We start from the raw sequence: 18,789 nt of genomic DNA, 5'->3' as shown, positions 1-18,789 counted from the left end.
AGGGATAATATCTAGAAAAGATACTATCATCTGTTACATAGAGGAGACAATGTGCTCTGCCTCTGTTTAGTCATTAGATTATATGAGTCCACCTGAAGACTTCATTAAATAAACCCTTCAGCTATTCTAAACTCATAGTGAGTTATTTAGCACCAAGATGAGAGTTAAAGATGTCCTGACTACAAACCCAATAGGCTTCTAGCACAGCAATTAGAATGTATGACTATGCAAACAATTTTATTTAAGCTTCCTGATTTTTATTCAGACATTCTGAAGTCTTGCCTTGCTGGTAATAAACATCATTCTGCTAAACCGTTCTGAAAAATTCAATTCCCCACCTGTACTTTAATATATATTTTTAAAGCCTTTTGCAGTGTAGTGGATAAACTATTGTGTCTTGCTAGCTGCAGAACTTCTACAGCCATATTTACATCAGAATTAAATGATGCTTATTGCCTTTGTTGTTACAGCTTCACCTTTCAAGTAGCTTCTTATGTCTGGTTTTAATACTGCCTCAAAAAGGTGACACCAAGGAGCTGGGCCTTCCCTGCTCCGAGGTGCTCACCCACCTGTGGCTGAGGGGCTCAGCCATGCCCTGTGGTGGGGCCAGTGGAGCTGGCTGGTACCTGCACCTGGAAAAAGTTCCTAAAAGTTATAAAAAACGTAAGGCGACTTACTCCCTACCAGAGATTTATTAGTGCAGCTTGTTGGCATTTGCAGGAGGTTTTGTCGTGTGCTGTGGTACTTGAGAAAGTGAGGCACGCACTGACTGGAAGAACAAAACTGGCCAAATTGGCCTGTGGGACCTGAATTGAAATTTAGCTTAAAACTTACAGAAATGCTGCAGAACTAAGTGTAGTATTTCATAGCTAAGTAATGCCAGATTTCACAGCCAAATTTCACAATCCTGGAAGCTGGAGCTATGGTTTAAAAATAATAAAAAAAAAAGTAATGTAAAATGCTTGTAGAGATTCCACTTGTGAAAGTTTTAAAATATATTGTACCAAAGTACCAGTGCTAGCACATATCAGCAAACTCTTCAAACTTCAGCATACTTCCTGTGAAACATTCAGTTTATTTCATTGGGATTGGAGTTTGTGCAGATTACTGTTTGTTTTATCATATTCTGACAAATGTTGGATGGAATAAAATTTGGAGCCTGCTTGCTATATTGACATGTTTTAATTTGGAAAAAATAACAGCAAGCTTAAGAGCCATACTCCTAGGATTTTAGGGCAGAAGGTCAATGTGAATTTATAAATGAATATATTTCATCCTGAAAGCAGTTCGGTGAGTAAAAATGCTTGCAGGTAGGTAACTTCAGTGTTGAAACAGTGGTAGTTTGCTCAGCAGTTAAGAATTAATAAATGGAAACCAATTTTATGATATATAATTTCAACTGGTACAAATATAAAGTTCAAGGAGACTGATTGTAATCCAAATATTCATGTACTTTGGATAAATGAATTGATAATATTGCATCTTTAAAGGATATTATATATCGGCAAAGCTCAAGTACTGCACTAGGCTGCTGATTTCCATGGGAATACTTGGAAACATACTGGGAGTCTGCAATCTTTGGAGGTGCAGATTGTAAAGGGATACACTTGAGGTTTTGCTGTCTTGGACCAGCAATAATGTATGTCATGGAAACAAGAGAAGGAAGAGATTTTTCTTTCCTCTTGAATGATCCCTGATGTTTTGAGGTTTGGATTGGTTTTCTTTTTTTTTTTTTCTGGATCTCTTTTTGATGTGGTTGGCATCTATTTGATTTTAAAAGAACTTGTCTGAAGATATAAAAGAGAAAGTAATGATCATCTGGTAGGAAAACTGTGCACATATGCACTTTCATGTTGAGAAGTTTAATTTGAAAAATGTCATTTGGATAAGAATTGATGGCTTAAGTAAACAAAATTTTCAATTTTTTTATATCAAATTGATTGTTATATAACACTTCTGGACAGTTAAAGAGATTAATGGATATTCTGAACTTAATTGCTTTCTGCTCTCTTTTCCTAAATTACTATTTTGTTTTTCTGTTTCGGCATTTTGTCTAACGTTTCAGTTCAGAATGGCAAGCAGTGGATTTGGGATTTGGCCCTACTATCCATTGAATTCCTGAGGTACCTGTCATTGCCTGCTGAAGAAAGGTGTCATCACATAAGAACTTGATGTCAAGAGAAATGCACTTGTTACTTTCCAGGGTGGCACATAAGAAACAATGTTCAGGTCAGCCTGTCTTTATAAGATCTTAGAAGGACATATAAAATAAGGCATGCAAATGCATATACACCAGAATCCAATGCAAATGTGCTGTAAAAAAAACCAAAACCCTAGTAAAATTGTTTCAGATGAAGTGAAGGGGATTCACTGCTCTTTAGACTAGGCCAGGATTTGCCTATGTGGTTCCAAAAATAGTTTTTCAGTGTCAAACAGTGCTTTCCCAGGGAAGTTTAAATTGCATTGATTCTATCCTGACTGATTTGTGATGTCTTTGACGCTTCTCAGCAGTGACTGTGACTGGCAGAATCCAAAGTTTGCAAAACTGAAGGTAGCAAAGACTTCTATAAAACAAACATAATATCATAGTCAATATAGCCATCTGTGACAATAAAAAGAAAATTAAACACCTTATTTTAATAGTTATGATTCAAAAAGAGACAAAGTAAATTTAATAAGGTTGTAGGGCTATGGAGAAGAAAGACGTCTGTCTGAAAAACTTCCATGGGCTGCAAAGACCTGAAGACAGAGACAATGTTCAGGAGAAGTATCTGTTATATTATAGGCTTACCTGATTCTGGTTCCTCTCCATCAGGATCAAAATGTAATCTGTAGGAAATGGGATACTAGTTTAGATGGATGGAATCTTGTTCCTATGACTGTTGTAAGATTTTGGCACTAGTAGGCGGAAAAAAACCCAACAAACTGTACTTTTGCTTCTCCAGAAGCAGGTCAGAGACATGATTTGAATCACAACTGTGTAGCTGTGTGATTCTTTGCAGGTGTTGGGAAGTACATGTTACCTTTGCTCCCAATGCTAATTATGTTGTATTCTAGGAAAATAGGTTTCTTCTACCTTACCTATCTACTACCATAGTGCAGTTTCCTTTCTTTTGGATTGCAGCTTCTGCTTTAGAAATAAAGAACTGTTGACTGTATGAAGAAAGCTCTGGATGATTGCAAGTCATGTTAGGGAAGCTTTTGGCAGGCCTTTAATTTGCTTATGCAGAGGAACAAATGCCGTAATTACTCCTGTAGTCTGCAATATTGCCCTCTGTTTCATCGTTCTAGTTGTCATTGCATTAGAACTCTTGTCAGGGTATATTTACATGCAATGACTTTCTCAGGGCACTTTTTGAATTGGAGAGGAACTGGTCTCTGGAAACCAGTGTTATACTGTGCTTTAACTTTTCCCTATGGCATTAGGGAAATCACCACTCTTTGAATTTCTGTGATTCTAATATTCCATGTAATCATTTAGGTTGGAAAAGACCCTTACAATTGAGTCTAACTGTGAACCCAGCTCTGGCAAGTCCATTGCTAAACCATGTCTCTAGACACCACATCTACATATCTTTTCAGTACCACCAGGGATGGTGACTCCACCACTTCTCTGAGCAGCCTGTTCCAATGCCTGAACACCCTTTCAGTGCAGAAATTTTTCCTGGTGTTGAACCTAAACTTCCCCTGGCACAACATGATGCTATTTCCTCTTGTCTGTCACTTGGGAGAAGAGGCCAACTGCAATCTCCAGGCAGAACAGCTGCTGCTCTCCTAGTCTTTCCCATTTGGAGAATACTTAAATACTGTTATGTTTTAGCTCTGGCATGTGTACTTGTGTCGTGGTTTTAAACCAGTAATTAACAAAAGGAAAAAAAAAATAAAAAAATTACTTATTTCTTGCTGTGAGATATGGATTAAAACAAGAGGAAAACAGGCATAAAACTTAAAAGGAATAAAGAAAGTTTATTTACAAACTACAATAATAAGAACACCAGAATAAACTTCCAGAAAAACCTTTTCATTTCTTACTGCCCACCATTCCTTTGTTCACATGACAACAGAGACAAAATCTTTAGAACTTTGATGGTTTAAACAGTCCCAATTCCTTCTACAGTCTTTTCACCAGTCTCTGTAGAGAAACAGAAATTTCTTTCTGTTAATTTATGGAGTTTCTCACAAGAAAACTATTTTTGTTATAGTTTTCCGTTTCCCTGATATCAGCTGCCCAGAGCTGCTGTTATCAGAGCTCATTCCTCCCATTTCACATCACTCTGAGGTGTGTTAAGGGCCATGAGTCTAGGGATACCATTTTTAAGGATGAGTTATTCAAAAGCAAAAGTTTTCTTCATCTGTTTTCTGTGAGCTTCACCAGAAAACAGTTTTTCTCATTGCCCTCCCAAGGCTTCAAATTTTTGCTTTACTGTTTCTAGCACTTCACTCTATACCATAATCACTCTACTTTTTACTCAAATTTTACTTTGAACACTCTATTCCTCCCCATACTCCGTCATGAATTAAAGGAGTTCTTTTCAGGACTTCATTGTCCATCCCCATAGTTTTAACAGAAAGATATTTCAGTTTAATTAAAGCATCTTCTTAATTCTCTACCTTTCTTGAAGCTTCTTTTCTTTCTTGTCACTGGTAGTTTATAAAGTCTCTTTTCATGTTGATCACTCTCCTTTTCTCTCTCTGGATAAAAAGATTAATCCGCAAGTCTCATCTGGATAAGAAAGAGTTAAAATCCTGCCCAAGCTTTTGTAGATGGTTCGGTGATCTCTGCTGAACAGGAGCTGGAGCTATCTGTGATGGAAAGTTCTTCATAGCTGCTCTAGAGAAGTGTGGTTGGTGTCTCTGCTTGCAGCAGGCTTAGAGCTCTTCTCCTTCTTCACTCGGCAGTTTTCTGGTAAATTCCATCACGGCAAAACCTGCAGCCAAGCCAGGAACCGGCCTGGCCCAGCTTGGCCCGGGGCAAGCCCCCGCAGGCCCCATCTCCCGGCCGGGAGAACGGCAGGCCCAGCCCGGCCCCCGCCTGGCCACGTGGCCGGGCAGAGACCGAGAGGCCGGAGCTCTGCTACCTTTCACAGCCAGAAAACAAAGAGGGCAAGAGAGCTCTGGTTTTACACTTTAAGGTGGGGTTCACAAGTTGATCCCCCTTTTCAATGGCTAAAACTGCTGTCAATTCTCAGCAATGACCGATAACTGGTCAGGAGAAAAGACTCCAGGCAGCCCCCAGCAACTTTAACCTTCTTAAAGGTAAAGTAACCCCATGACAACTTGGGTCTGCAGGAGCCAAATATAGTGTACTGGAAGCTTTGTTTTGCACTGAAAAAAAGCAAAAGAAAAGGTACATAGTGTCAGCTAGTCTATTTGAAACACATTGAAAATTATTAGAAAGTATCTCCTGCTTTCCCCTCATCTGAGTGGAGAGTTTCAGAGTAGGCAATAAGGAAAAGGACTAGTTTTGGGGCTGTATACGGTAAGAGAACTTAATCTAAAAATATAATTACAGGTAGAAATGTACCCAACCAAAGCAGTAACTATGGGGTTTTTTTTTTCTTCTAGTTTTAAATTCTTGCAAGGTATTAAAATGTCTTGAAGTTCAAGTAGATTTAAATAATAAACATCTACACTTACATCAGGCATTTCACAATTTCTACAGAAGTGTGCAATTGTAAATATGTTGCTACTATGTGTACTGACAGTAGCTTACAGTGGGTAAAATATTTTGGTTATGCTTTTTGAGGTGGGCTTGTATTTGGGCTAAATAGAACTGCTATTGTTAATGGAGAGGTATGGAGCCTGGGAAACATTCACTTTATGAAAACAAACCATGCCATATATGACTACCTTACAACTTTGCTTTTATTTGGTATCACTGACTTCCTTTCCCTCTTTCCCCTCCTCCCCCTCAACCTTAAAAAAAAAGAGAAATTATTTTTTTAGAGGAAATCCTGTTTATTTGCTTTGAGGAAACATTTTTTTTTTTTAGTTAGTCTGTTTAGTTTTGTTTTCTTTCCATAAATCTGTTAAGGAGTGCTGATACCCCTTGGAAGTTTATTTTCTGCCTCTGCAGTTGCAGTTTTTGATACATAAGGAGTTGCTGGTAGTGACAATACCACATAAATACCTTTCCTGTCAGCAGTGATTTGATTATCAGCTGCTGCAGGTGTTTCTTGTTTGGCCTCTTTCTGGGAAAGAGCATTTAACATCTACCCTTCCCTGTTATCTTCTGCCTTTCTTCTACCACAAACCTTGTTGCCTTAGCCGTAGAGTTATTTTGAGGCAGTAATTTCTATAAAGACCACAGTCTATTACTCCAACTCATGTCACAGCTTGAGAGCAATTGAAGTGATATTCTGGAAGTGCTGCTTCTTGGTTTTGCTTAACTTAAAGGAATGTAAAAAACAGTGAATCACTGGAAATACACTTTTTTCTTTCTCTTTATCAACTACTAGCTTTAGGTATTTATTTTTTTATTTTCTTCTGACTATTCTAATATCCTTTCACTAAAGTTCAATTCATAATTATCTCTCAAATCTAAGCATGTTAACTAAAGCAACTTCCTGTGGAGAATGATTCTCTAGGGCTGGCTGATGGATTAAGTGGCAGGACCTTGGTTGTGAAGCAACCTACATTTGCACTTTCTCCAGTCGTTTCCCATTAAAATTTAAATCCTTGTTCTGTTGTAGCACCTTTAAAAAGCACACCTCTCTTACATCTAAATGTTATGGAAACCAGGCATGCTGTAATCCAGAACCCCAAGGAATGCTTGATTGAAATAACAGATCAGAAAAGTCTCTTGCTAACATTCCTGTGATTGTAAGTTTACCCAAGTGACAGAAACTTGGTGTCAGCTAGCTTTCTGCATACAGCCTAATTTTGGTCAAAAAAAAAAATAACACAGGTCTTAAAAGCTTCAGTGATGCAGTGTTTGTGGGGATTCACTATATTTCCTCTCTCTAGAATTATCTCACTTTTACTGCTCATTGGGTGGTTGGTTTTGTTCCTGCTGCAAAGTAGAGCAGTATTCCCTGTTAGTAATTACTGAGATTGAGTAGAATGAGTGAAGGGCAACAGAAGTGACTCCTTCTTAGATCCTCACAGATAAATAAAAATACAGCTTTGGTTTAGCCAGCTCTATTCTTCTGTAGTATCGGTCTGGGTTAATTTTTAGTATGTATTTGGATTTCTTTTGTTTGCAACTTGTATCTAGAGTTTGACATTCTGCATATAGGTCTGAAGAGACTGATTAGGAAATTCAGGAAAAGCTTTTAAGAGAGAAAATGAGAGAAGGAACATTCATAGGTTATGATTTACAGTTAGAAACCCTCCACCATTAGTGAAATGTTAGTTTTGAAATGGTGTATTACATCATGCAGTGAGCATGGTGAAGGAGAAAACATACTTTGCTTTCATTTTCACATGACCAAGTGGCTTGAATACATGATGTGAGCACATAAGGCAGAAATCCAAACTCACTTAACATATTTTAAACACAACCATTTATCCTGATCTGTGTTAGAGGTATTTGAATGAGTAAACTGAACATTTAAGCTCCCCTAATGTTGTTAATCACAAACATTTAATTTTCAATAGAGCTTAGCAAATATGTAGTGAGAGGCTCTGTGGCAGAGGAGACTATTTGCAGCCTTAATACAGTGCACATGCTAGAAGTTACAGTGCAGTGAATTTCTATCCTGGTGTGTACAAAATAAGCATCAGCTGTTTTAAACTTACTTTAAAGCCTTTTTGGAATTGTTCCAGGTTCAGATATTGAAGGTCTTTCCATTTCAGAGTTGATACTCACATTTGTTCTCTCTCTCTCTCTCTACCTCTTTCTCCTTTTGCAGGCAAGGGCAGCTCAAGCATCTCATCCGACGTGAGTTCAAGTACAGATCACACACCCACCAAAGCCCAGAAGAATGCAGCTACCAGTGAAGGTAGGCAGCTGGTATTCATTACCAGGGTCAGGCACCCCAGCAGAATCCTAGCAGTTTTCAGAAGAGGAACCCCTTCTTCTCATTCCTTCTGTGTACAGTAGCATTGGCCTGCTAGAAATTCAAAAACAGTTCTTCCTTTAAGCAGTATTCACTTCTACTTGTAGTAGTTTCTGTTTTAAGTTTGTGACAAAGGATTTAGGATACTTCTGCAGAGCCCAAACTTAGAGAGTTAGGAGTAATTTTGTGTGCCACTTTTTTAGCAAAGGCTTTTTGAATTAAGATTTTATATGATCTGATTTTGCAGTTACATTTGAAGTATATGCTTGATGGAAGCTTTTTGACATACATCTTAGGTCAAATATCACCCTCTTTCTTTTCATAATGTGAACACCATGAAAATGTGAGTTGTTTGAGATGAGTTTTCAAAAGTGTAGCTTGCGACATGAAGACCTGACACAGATGTAATTAGGTCAGTACACCCCACCTACAATTACTGGAGTATGTCATCACCCAGGGCTAGATATTTAATGTCCAGGGCAAGAAGATGTATCTGTCAGTATCAGTACAATGTTGTACTAATGGGCCTATGAACACAGAAATGCTGATACTTTCTTTCTGACTTCTTAGGTGTGAGTAGGTGTGCCCTGTTAAATGGAAATGTATTTGCCCTAGTTTTTACAGTTGTCTTTTAAGGCGGAGAGGAAATAAGTGTATATAGTTTAATGAGGTAACTCTGTCATAATGATTTGATAATGCTTGGTATACTTGGTAGTAATCAAGTTATAATTCTGATTTCTTACACTGTCACATTCTTATATTCGTCACTACAAATTAAGTTACAAGGTCTGATTGCTTTCAGTCTAGCTTTATTTCTTATGGTTAAAGAAAATCAGACTTTTGAATAGTCTGACTATGACTGTAGAATCTGTTCAGTAAAAGCAGTTCATGTAAGTAATAGATGACCACGTAAATCACAAGAGTTCTGTTGCTGGGCATGCATAATCCCATACCAAGAATGAATATCTGGCACCTATGAATCATGAGAGGTACTGGTTTAGAATCTGTGCTTTTTAGTCCAGCCAATAAATCTAACAAGAAACAAATAAATGGTTAATAATATTAAGTTGAATAGTAGACTTCATGTTTCTCTAAACCTTAGACTCAAAAGTTTTGAGGTACCTGAAAGATGTGAATTACCAAGACACAAAATAGATTTAGGAAATGTATTCTCTTTATGACAGCCAGGAATGAAAAACAAAAGAAACCACAAAAGAATAGTGGAAACTCTGAAGTCAGTACTTAATAACTGCTCTGAATTTCTTTTTTACTTTAGTCTGTAAAGCATTTTTTCCTTGGATAAAATAAGATTATGCATTATCTCTATGATTTATGTTCTTAATTTAGTCCATTATTGAGACAGTGAATACAAATGTTGATCTTGAAATCTTCACCACTAGTTAGCAGGTGATTAATTTGTTAGTGAGGAAGGCTTACATGCAGGCCAGCAATTGCTGTAGTAAAAATATGTTTTTGAGTTCACATGCAAAATCAGAGTTCAGAGAAGTTAATTATGTATCTATATTTGGAGGCAATTTCAGTTTCTAGCCTAATTTTTCTGTGCCCTGGAATAGTGTAATTTGACAAATACTTACTTTGACAACAGATTCAGAAGTTGCTTCTTCCTCAGCCTGTGTTATTACTACTTTCTTACTATTTCTTTCTCCTGAAGAATTACTAATGTGGAGCAGTTCAGTATAAATTACCTTAATGTGGATTGCTGAATATTCTGGCAGATATTTTGACTGTCATAACCAGGGAGCATAAGAGTTCTGTGAAGGCAAGTGAGACTAGTGATATGGAAGTAGTTGGGGAAAATCAGGCACTGTTGCTGGAAGACACATTTATCAGTTCTGTGTCTGGGTTTTTTACTAATGCAGCCTCTTTTCCCCATGAACAGTAAACTGATGCTGAAGGAAGATTCAGCTGATAATAAAGACTCATACCTTCCACAAGATGACTTGAGTTCTGTTTTTACAGAAGGCTGAAGTTTTTATCCTGTTCAGTTACAATGTCTAGGGATCAGCTAAGAACAGGAGTCTGATTGTGTTAGATGCTGTACAAGCAGTGGAACTTGCATGTTTTGGGGTTTTGCACCCCATTTTAACCTATTTTTAACTGTTAGTTAAATTTACCTACTCCGCTGTAGTATTTGCTTGCCATGGTACAGTAGTATCTGCCCAGCACAGAGGTTGGTACATATATCTTTCTTTTCACCAGAGACTGTTTACTGCAGGGACAGAATGCTCCAGTTCTGCCAATATTGTAAATTCACAGCACTGTGTGTTGTTCTATGAAGGAGCTTTGTGTTGTGCAGTGAGCTGCATGCAGCTGTATGCAGGTTTGGTGTGGGAAGGAGTAGGAAACATTGCAGGTGAACCCTTCTCTGCCATGGGAAAAGATCCTGATTGGGCAAGTGGCAGACAGCTTTGCATCCTCTGAATTTCTGTTGCCAGCTGCATTCCTGAGTGCTCAGCTCTGTGAAGAGCATAATTTTTGTTTGGGGCTGAAGGGTTTTCGTATCTTCTGCTTTCCAGCTTTTTAAACAGACCTAATTCTTTGCAGTTTTGTACAGCTTGTCTTCTGTTTCTGTAAGACAGGTGACACAACACTTGTTGAAGCTGAATCAATGGAATTAATTGAAACAAGGGAAGGGAAATTTATGGGACTGATCCAGCTTTGCTCTGGTACTCTTCAGCAGAGAAGCAGTCATGTAAAGTATTACTTAGGCAGCTACATATGCCCAAGAACTGCAAAAAACATGTCAAGCAGGACTCTTGCTTGGAAGGGCAAACCACCTCAGGAAGTATCTGACAGCAGATGTTGCCATCAGTTTAAGAAATCAAGCCACGTTCTTCATCCTGATGACTGCAACCAAGTTATATGTCAAGTTTCATAACTGTGATGTTTCTCTACAGAATGGGTACCAGAAATAGGTAACAAGATGCTTGAAATGGCTTTTGTCATTCCACTCCTAGATATCCTATTAAGGCGACATCATTTAACTCTCTTGATGAGCATGGGTTGTGCAGTTACGGCCAAAATAATGGTACCCTCTTTCACATTGTGGAGATACTCTGTAGAGTATCTGTAGAGTTGTGGAATATTTTATGTTTCAAGGAGACAAAATGTTGGCTGTGCTATTAAGTGTATCTGAGTAAAGGGCACATCTTCCCCAGACAAGGACAGTGTGTGTTGGTATCCTTAGCTGAACAAGCTTCTCTCAGTGATCTGTTTTTGTTGCATAGAGGAAAGCAGACTGTACCTGGCAGACTGTGCAGCTTCCTAAATTCAGGCTTTGACATACCAGTGATGCACTTGAGAGGGATGCAAAGGTGCTGAAACTAGAGTCCAGTGGCTCTCACTTTGTGTATGTCATTGAAGGAAAGGTGGCAAAACCCAGATGTCTGGTCTTCTGTGGCTTCACAGGCTGGAGAGACCTGTTTGCTTGGCTACAGCTTAGCTCAGAAGGAAGCATGGCAGCCTGTGGGTGTGCATGCACACTAATGCCTCCACACTGTCTCCTCTTCTGAGGATACAGTTTTCTTTAGCTTTGAATATACACTGCCTTTTACTTCTTTTCAATCTCTGACATTGTCTGCAATTCTTTACCCTATCAATCAGTTACAGTTGGAAACGTGAGAACGCATGAGTTTTTACTACCCCCTGTTGCTCTCTGGCAAGTGAAAGACTAAATGGATTTTTGTGGGCCATTTAAATGCAATTTGCTAGATACAGTCTCAGCTGGAATATTATTGTCTGAAACTTGATTTAGAAGATTAGACTGAATGACTGCTTTTGTACCGGCTTACCTTGATCAGAGAGTTTTCTTCTAACACTTACCTGCAAAGAGTGGAATGTTGTGTCCAAGCTTTGTATTAACTTGACTGACTGTTTTTCAAATAAAAAATCAATACTGTTTGCACTTCGTGTATAGCACCATTAAGATGTAATCCAGAGACAATTTTAAATTGAGAGCTCATGTATGAGCTCAGTGTAGAAGTTCCAGTTTATTTCTCAGCTCCTGTAAAATCAAATTGAAGGATTAGGTATGAAGTAAAACACTATTGTAGCAGTAAGGCTCAATGCTGAAGTACTTCTGAATATATCCCATTAAATCTTAGTATTTTGAGTTTTGCAAAAACACGATGAAGCCAGCTGCTGTATTTTGAAGAAGTTAAAATTTTATCTGCTTTTAGTTGATTTCTAGGGACCTTCAAAGACTAAGTATTTTACTTTGTTTTTCCTTTTACAGTCCTCTGACAATTCTAGAGTACACTGCAATGTATGTTTAGCATGGAAATCAAATGAATTTGTTTTGGCAGTAGCTGCTTGTATGCATCTCAACACATGAGGTATTTCTTCTGCAGTTTTAGTGTGTACTAGAAAAGCCCTCCCTTTCATAGTTGTATCCTCCTTGTTTTATTTGGGTTTCCTAGTGGTTCTGCTGGACTTGACAGTGCTGCGTTTATGGCTGGACTTGATCCCAAGGGTCTTTTCTAACCTAAATGATTCTATGACTCTCAGAGCAGTGTGGTGGGAACAATTACAATAATTTACAATCATTAGAAGCTGTTCCTTCCATTAAATCATCTTGGGGGGGGGGGGGGAACTGTGTGAAAATGTAGCATTTTGCAAACATGTTTAATTATTCATGTAAAAGGTCTTCCGTACCCTGTGCACGACGGCTTGGTTGATGAGGCTGTGTTTGTGGCTGTTTGCCATCCTTTTATTGTGGGGCCTGGCCGCTGAAGCTTCTATATATAATTTCTTTTTTTCCCCAGAAAAAATCGACCTCAGTGTCAGAAAACATTTATCACTGCTCTACATGGGAATATATTAAGTGACATTTCTTGAACACAAATTTATTTGAGTTGTGTGCCTCCCATTTCACCTTACAAGTGAGGGAACAAAGTACTTGTTATAGGATACTTTCAGGGAGGTTGTAATTAGTTTAATTTCTTTTGTCTTCATGATCACATTTTTTTCAAAACACATGGTATCTTTTGGATCTCTGAGTAATTCCTAATTTATTTAATTAATGTGTCTTGGTTCTAGAAGACAGGTGTCTGTTAGGGAGGGCAGGAGCCTCCCTTGGAATGAAAAAATGTTGACTCCCTCCCCCCAAATTATTCTAGTTTTGAAATCAAGGGCTCGCAGGCAGAGATCTGGGGATAGGAATAACAGTTCTTTACTAACATTTATAACCAGGCAAACAAACAACAATAACTACAGCATTAGCAAGAAAACAGAACCAGGGACCCCGTGACAGCTTTCTCGGCTGAAGGGAAGGGAAGGGATGGAGGAGAGGCTTTGTTTTCACAAACCCCCTCGGGCGGGCAGTCCCGGTGCTCCTGCAGGGCTCCGAGGAACAGTCGGCTGGAACAGCAGGGATGAGCTGAGATCCTGGGCTGGTGGATGAGGTGGATCAGCAGCTCTGTGGCGGTGCCTGGCACTGCCACACATCCCGGCAGGACAGGGGGTGTGAGACCCAAAGATGGAGGAAAAGAAGAAGAAGCAGCAGCAGCAGCTCTGTCTGGGTTATGGTGAATTCCTTTCTCCAAGCAACCACAGCTCTGAACGTGCTCTGAAGCTGGAGAAAACCAACCAGCCCCCAGCTGCCCTCACCTCCCTTTTACCTGCCCCACTTCCCCCTGGGCCCAGCCTCACTCTTTCTGCTCTCGAGCACTCAATAAGTACCAGCAGTCAGATTTCCCCACCAATAATGAGGAAAAATTCTATAGGTGAGAAGGAACAAAAGGAAGGACACCTAACCCCCAACAGAATTTAAGAGAAGTGCTTGCATTGTGGACTGTGATGGAAGAATTGGGAAGATGGAGGAAGTTCTTTGCTACTGAATGCTTTTTGTATTTTAAATGGTTCCTGATAGAGAATCAGCTCAAACTGAGATTCAGGTGAGTATAATCCTGATCTTTTTTTCAGAGGGAGATAAAAATCTCAGAGAACCAGTTTACAAATAGACATCCTTTCGGTGTATTATGGTTCACATAAATAAGTGGGTAGCTATGTTTGGTGTATCAGAGTTCCAGAAGCTTTTGAGTCATTTGTGTAGCCTCTTGGGGTGCTGAGCTCCATGTCCTGGCAAAAGGCTATTGCTGAAAAGAGATGCAGTTTTTTTACCTAGATTTTCAGGATGATCCCTTTGGCAAAAAGAGCTCTTCACCTCCCTTATTTCATGTGATACCTGTTAAGAAATCTTTCCTTACCTCAGTTTTTTTCCTATTTTTCTTTTCATTTTCTCTTTAACATTAGAACCATTTAACATTAACCCAGTGTCATATATGAAGACCTTTAGGTATTCTTTCTGGATGAATGCAAATATATGCATAATTCCTATTATTTTAATGCCAATTCTCTTCACCTCTGTCCTCATGTCTTTGCAGCCTCCTATTGGGTATTTGGACTCTTGGTTCTGCTGTTGAAGTTCTATCAAAGCAGGCTTTTTCTGTACACCACAGTGTGTCAGAAGTTTGTATCAATGGCTGAACTTGCCCCTGCTTGCTTGGAACTGGGCAGAGATTCAGTTGGCTTTGAGTGAACTGGGGCTGTTTTGAGTTGGTAGTGAAACTGGAGACTAGGTAAGTTTCCTGGGGGTTTTGTGTTACTTTTCTAGCAGGGGAGTTTTCTAGAAAAGTGAAATGTTGCATTGCAGAATGTGCCAAAACAGAATCATTTTAAGCCAAAAAGATTGAGGAGGAGTAAGAGGGGGCTGAGAGGCGTAACAGCTAATAAATCCAAAACCATAAACAATTTGTCTGAATAAACAGAGCTCACTATTGAAATTCCTTTAACCAACATATCTGAATGCATACACAAATACAATCACCTCAAGCAGCATGTGAAGGTACAAAGTAGTCTAGAGCTTGCTCTTAAGCACAGTATTTTTGTGCTTAACCACATTGATGCTTTTGCTATCTAATAGGCAGCATTCCTGCAGAACTGTTCTGCTAATTGCAACAATACCATTACAATCAGCATTTAAATTAGAGTTCAAATATAAGGCAAAAGTAGCTGAGACATTGGCAAGGTTAAACCTGCAAATTGAAACCTTACATTTTTCTGGCTAATTTGTACTGAAATGCTATAGCCAAATGTTTAAAACTTGCCCAAACAATACCAAGAACAAATTGGAAAGGTACATGAAACTACAGTCTTATTTGATCTGCTGCCTGAAATGTGAGACCCACCAGAGCAAATGCACTTACAGTACAGTTAAAGAGAAATGATCCAAATTTAAAAACCTGGCATTAGCTTTTCCAAGTAAGGTCTGATGCTTGGTAGGAGTGATTACAGTTTATTCAATTACCTGTAAATCTGATTTTAAGGAATCCAAGATCCCAAATGTAATTCTTTAAGTGACATGCTGTACCAAGCTACTTAAATACTGTTATCACAGGGAGGTTCTGACACTTAACTGTTCTTCCAGTTATTGCCTATGATAGCTGTCTAAAGTAGTTTACTTCTCTGAAAAGTGAAGTCATCTCAAAGGATATGAAGAATGCCTAGCATTTGTTATTTAAAACCCCATCCTTCTTGAATGCTAGACTGTCTCCTAAGACTTCTTGAAGAATATATACAACCTGATAATGCATATTTAAATATGTCAGGTTTATCCATTTTTCAGAATTTATGAACTGAGACGAGCGAGTTCTTTCAGATTAGTTCTAGTTCTTGATTGAAATAATGAAATAAAATTGGAAGAGCAAATTTTTTTACTATAACATTGTGATCCCTGTTAAGATGCTGTAGTTGAAATTTATTGCACAAAATATCCTGCCTTATGTTCCTGTATCTTATCTTTTAATGTCAGCTTGTCAAATGACTGTGCAATTTTTAAGACTGATACCACCAACAGTGCCAAAAGTAGCAGCATGCTAGAGAAATATCAGCTTAGAGTTGCTGAGCCATTCTGTAGTTCACTTCTAGCTATTGTACCACAGTCCCTGCTACTGTGTTTTTCTCAAGGTTGGCATCATCTCCTTGTTTCTGCCAGCATTCCCAGATTTCCCTTGAGAAGTATATACTAGGATTGGCTGATGAAAATGGCAGTTCAAGAGTGGGTAATGATAATTCTTATGCTCCTGTTAATTCTGACTGCTCATTGGTTTAGGCAGTTACATCAGACTAGGATGAAAGTACAAGAAGTTGTTCTGAACATTAACATAATATGAGGATTTGCCATTTGTGTGTTCCTCTAGCCTTAATCAGCCACATCTGAACATATAACTTGTGGTGTAACAGTGTACCTGGTCACTAACTGACCACTGTGGTATTTCTTTCTTATTTAAGGATAGTTTTCATCTTGAGCTGTGATGATGGATTTGGGAGTTTGTAACTCTTGAACCTCAAAGTAAAATTGTGGTATTAACAGTTCAAATAAAAGTTTTTTGTTGTTGTTTTGATTTGGTTTTTTTGGTAGGGAAAAACAAGTGCCCATAGCAACCAGTCATCTGTACTGGGCTAGGAGGTTTTTACTTCCTTACTCTGTCCTCTTGGGGGTACACAGGTTTTCCAGAAGGCAGGCAGGATCACTTTAGACATGCACTATAAATTCTTGTTTGCAAGATTGTGTAGTCAATTTAGATTAGCTAGTTTGAGTTACCCTCCCACAAAGTGAAGTATGGAGACTTTTCATAGGCATGTCACCTACTTGTGGTATGTTTGTGGTGCCTTGGACATGTGAATATGTCGGTGGGAAGAAGCATGATGGCTCTATTGGATGACTGTAACCAGGCATGCTGCTTGCAGTGACTTGGATACGTCATGTATCTCCCTTGTAAATTTTTGTCACAGTTATCATAACAAGTTTTGGAGTTTACCAGTGCCTAATCTAATCTATAGTGCTTTTAGTTTTCCCTAACATTTTGTATCGTTTTCTCATTTCCATCGTGTATATCAATGAGAATGAAATTTTACAGCACTGTGAGGTATTCATTGTTTGTGGGAAGTTCTTTACCTTGTTCATTGTAGGTAAATAATGCTGTGTGGGAATCTCTGAAAGACAAACAGTAAGAAATCTCAAGGATGTGGACAGTTGGAGGAAATTATTTTTTCCAGCTGTGATGCTTGCTTAACATGAATATTTGTATGTCCATTTAGGCTTATGTAAACATTGATTATTTCTTTGTTTATTAGACACACCCACATTTCCCACCTCCACCCTGTAAGATAAACATTTGTAAGCCTTGTCAGGTAGAGTTTGAGCTTCCATTTGAACAATAAAAACTTAGTGTGGCACCCAGAAGTTCAGAAACTGTTCACTGTTCAGAGCAGTCATTTACCTTGGTCAAAGAAAGACTTCTGTGGTAGTTTTCCTTATAGAACCAGCACAAGTGTAGTTTAAATGATAAAATTATAATAGGACTGCATGTTATGAGCTCGATCTTGGAAAAGTATTGACCCTTTGTTATTGTGGACTGAAATAAACCATTAGCTTGAACTCTGCTTTCCGAAAATGCTCTTATTCTTGCTTTTCTTTCACTTTAAAAACAAGACTTTAGTAATTTGTTGTAATCTGAGGCAAAATTACAGCTCAATCTGATTTTAGTTGTGAGTGTATTTTCCCTTTGCTGTTCCTGTAGAGTTAACTTTCTCAAATTTCTTTAAATGCCCTTGTACCTCAGATTCAGTTGTATTATGGATTTTCTGTCCATCCTTGGGTTTGTCTTTTGAAAGCTTTTTCCATGTAAAACATGTGAAGCTGATAAAGAAACTGATTGTGAAGCTGATGAATCTGGTTATAATGGGAGATTATTCTGGACCTGGCTAAAATTCACAATATTCTGAATATGCTTTGTTTTGTTCCAGTAAAAAAAGCTGACATCAGTGGGTGTCAGTTTGTGCTGGTAATTTGGCAGACTACTTAACAAATTTGTTTTTGAAAAAGAAAAATCTATCAAGGAATATTTATTTTTCTTTCTTCTGAAATTTAGATGAATGATAAATCTGCTTCTATCCATCAGTGTTTCCTAATGATCACTTCTGCCACTGTCTAATTAATCCCATAGCATTTAGTGAAATGTGAATGTTTTTTGGACTATGCTGACAATGTCAATCTCAATGAAAGTGTATCCAATTCAAAATAGCAGCACTGTCATTTAGTCACTGGGCTCAGAATTTACCAATCATATTAAATAGCTATGTGGAATGAAGGAGAATTGGTATCTTCTCACCTTGATGTGTTAATGCTTTCACATATTTTTAATTCTGTTCACATATGTGCTTGTATATGGCAAAAAAAAAAAAAAAAAAGCCCAAAACCACACACAAAATATCCCCACCTAATGTGTTTTTTTGTTGTTGTGATGATACTAGTTTTTTTTAAAATATTGTTCATAAGAAGACTGAAGATTCTGAAGCAAACATGAGATTTGTTTGTTAGAAACTATGTAATGATTATTAATAGATGTCCATTTTCAGTTAGCTGGCACATGCTGTGAACTGAAAAAACAAGGCTCAGAACTGATGTAATTTATCTCAAGTCCTGATTTGTTATTGGTTATTGCAATTTTGATATGAACAGAACACTAAAGCAAAAAGAATGATGGGTTATCCTCTTGAATTTGATATTAAGTTAATGCCCAGACTGTTAGAGTAACTTATTATCCTTCATTTGTGCTTTAACTCAGAACTGTAATTGCTTCAATGCTGCTTAAGTTTCAAACCTGCAAATTTCACAAAAATCAGAACATGAGATATTAGATCAGCTCCTTATCTATCCTCATCTGAGAAAAAGATATTTTCTCATGTATCTTGGAAATAAGATAAA

At 38.1% G+C, this 18,789-nt stretch overlaps 1 protein-coding gene across 4 annotated transcripts in view; it reads left to right on the top strand.

Moving 5' to 3' along the window:
• Positions 1–18,789, top strand: part of FBXL7 (F-box and leucine rich repeat protein 7) — a 189,168-nt gene that overhangs the window by 33,777 nt on the left and 136,602 nt on the right. For 3 of the 4 annotated variants that reach the window (XM_058832907.1, XM_058832905.1, XM_058832904.1), the window contains exon 2: positions 7,854–7,943. Coding sequence is in view for 2 of the 4 variants with exons in the window: in XM_058832905.1 (XP_058688888.1) it covers positions 7,854–7,943 (90 nt within the window). In the remaining 2 variants the exon portion in view is untranslated. Of the gene's footprint in view, positions 1–7,853; positions 7,944–14,499; positions 14,600–18,789 lie in introns of those variants that run through there. The other variant, XM_058832908.1, reaches the window with a different exon arrangement.

This window comes from Poecile atricapillus, chromosome 2 (genome assembly GCF_030490865.1).
Source record: "Poecile atricapillus isolate bPoeAtr1 chromosome 2, bPoeAtr1.hap1, whole genome shotgun sequence".
NCBI classification, from domain to species: Eukaryota; Metazoa; Chordata; class Aves; order Passeriformes; family Paridae; genus Poecile; species Poecile atricapillus.
This window is presented reverse-complemented; position numbering and strand designations above follow the sequence as displayed.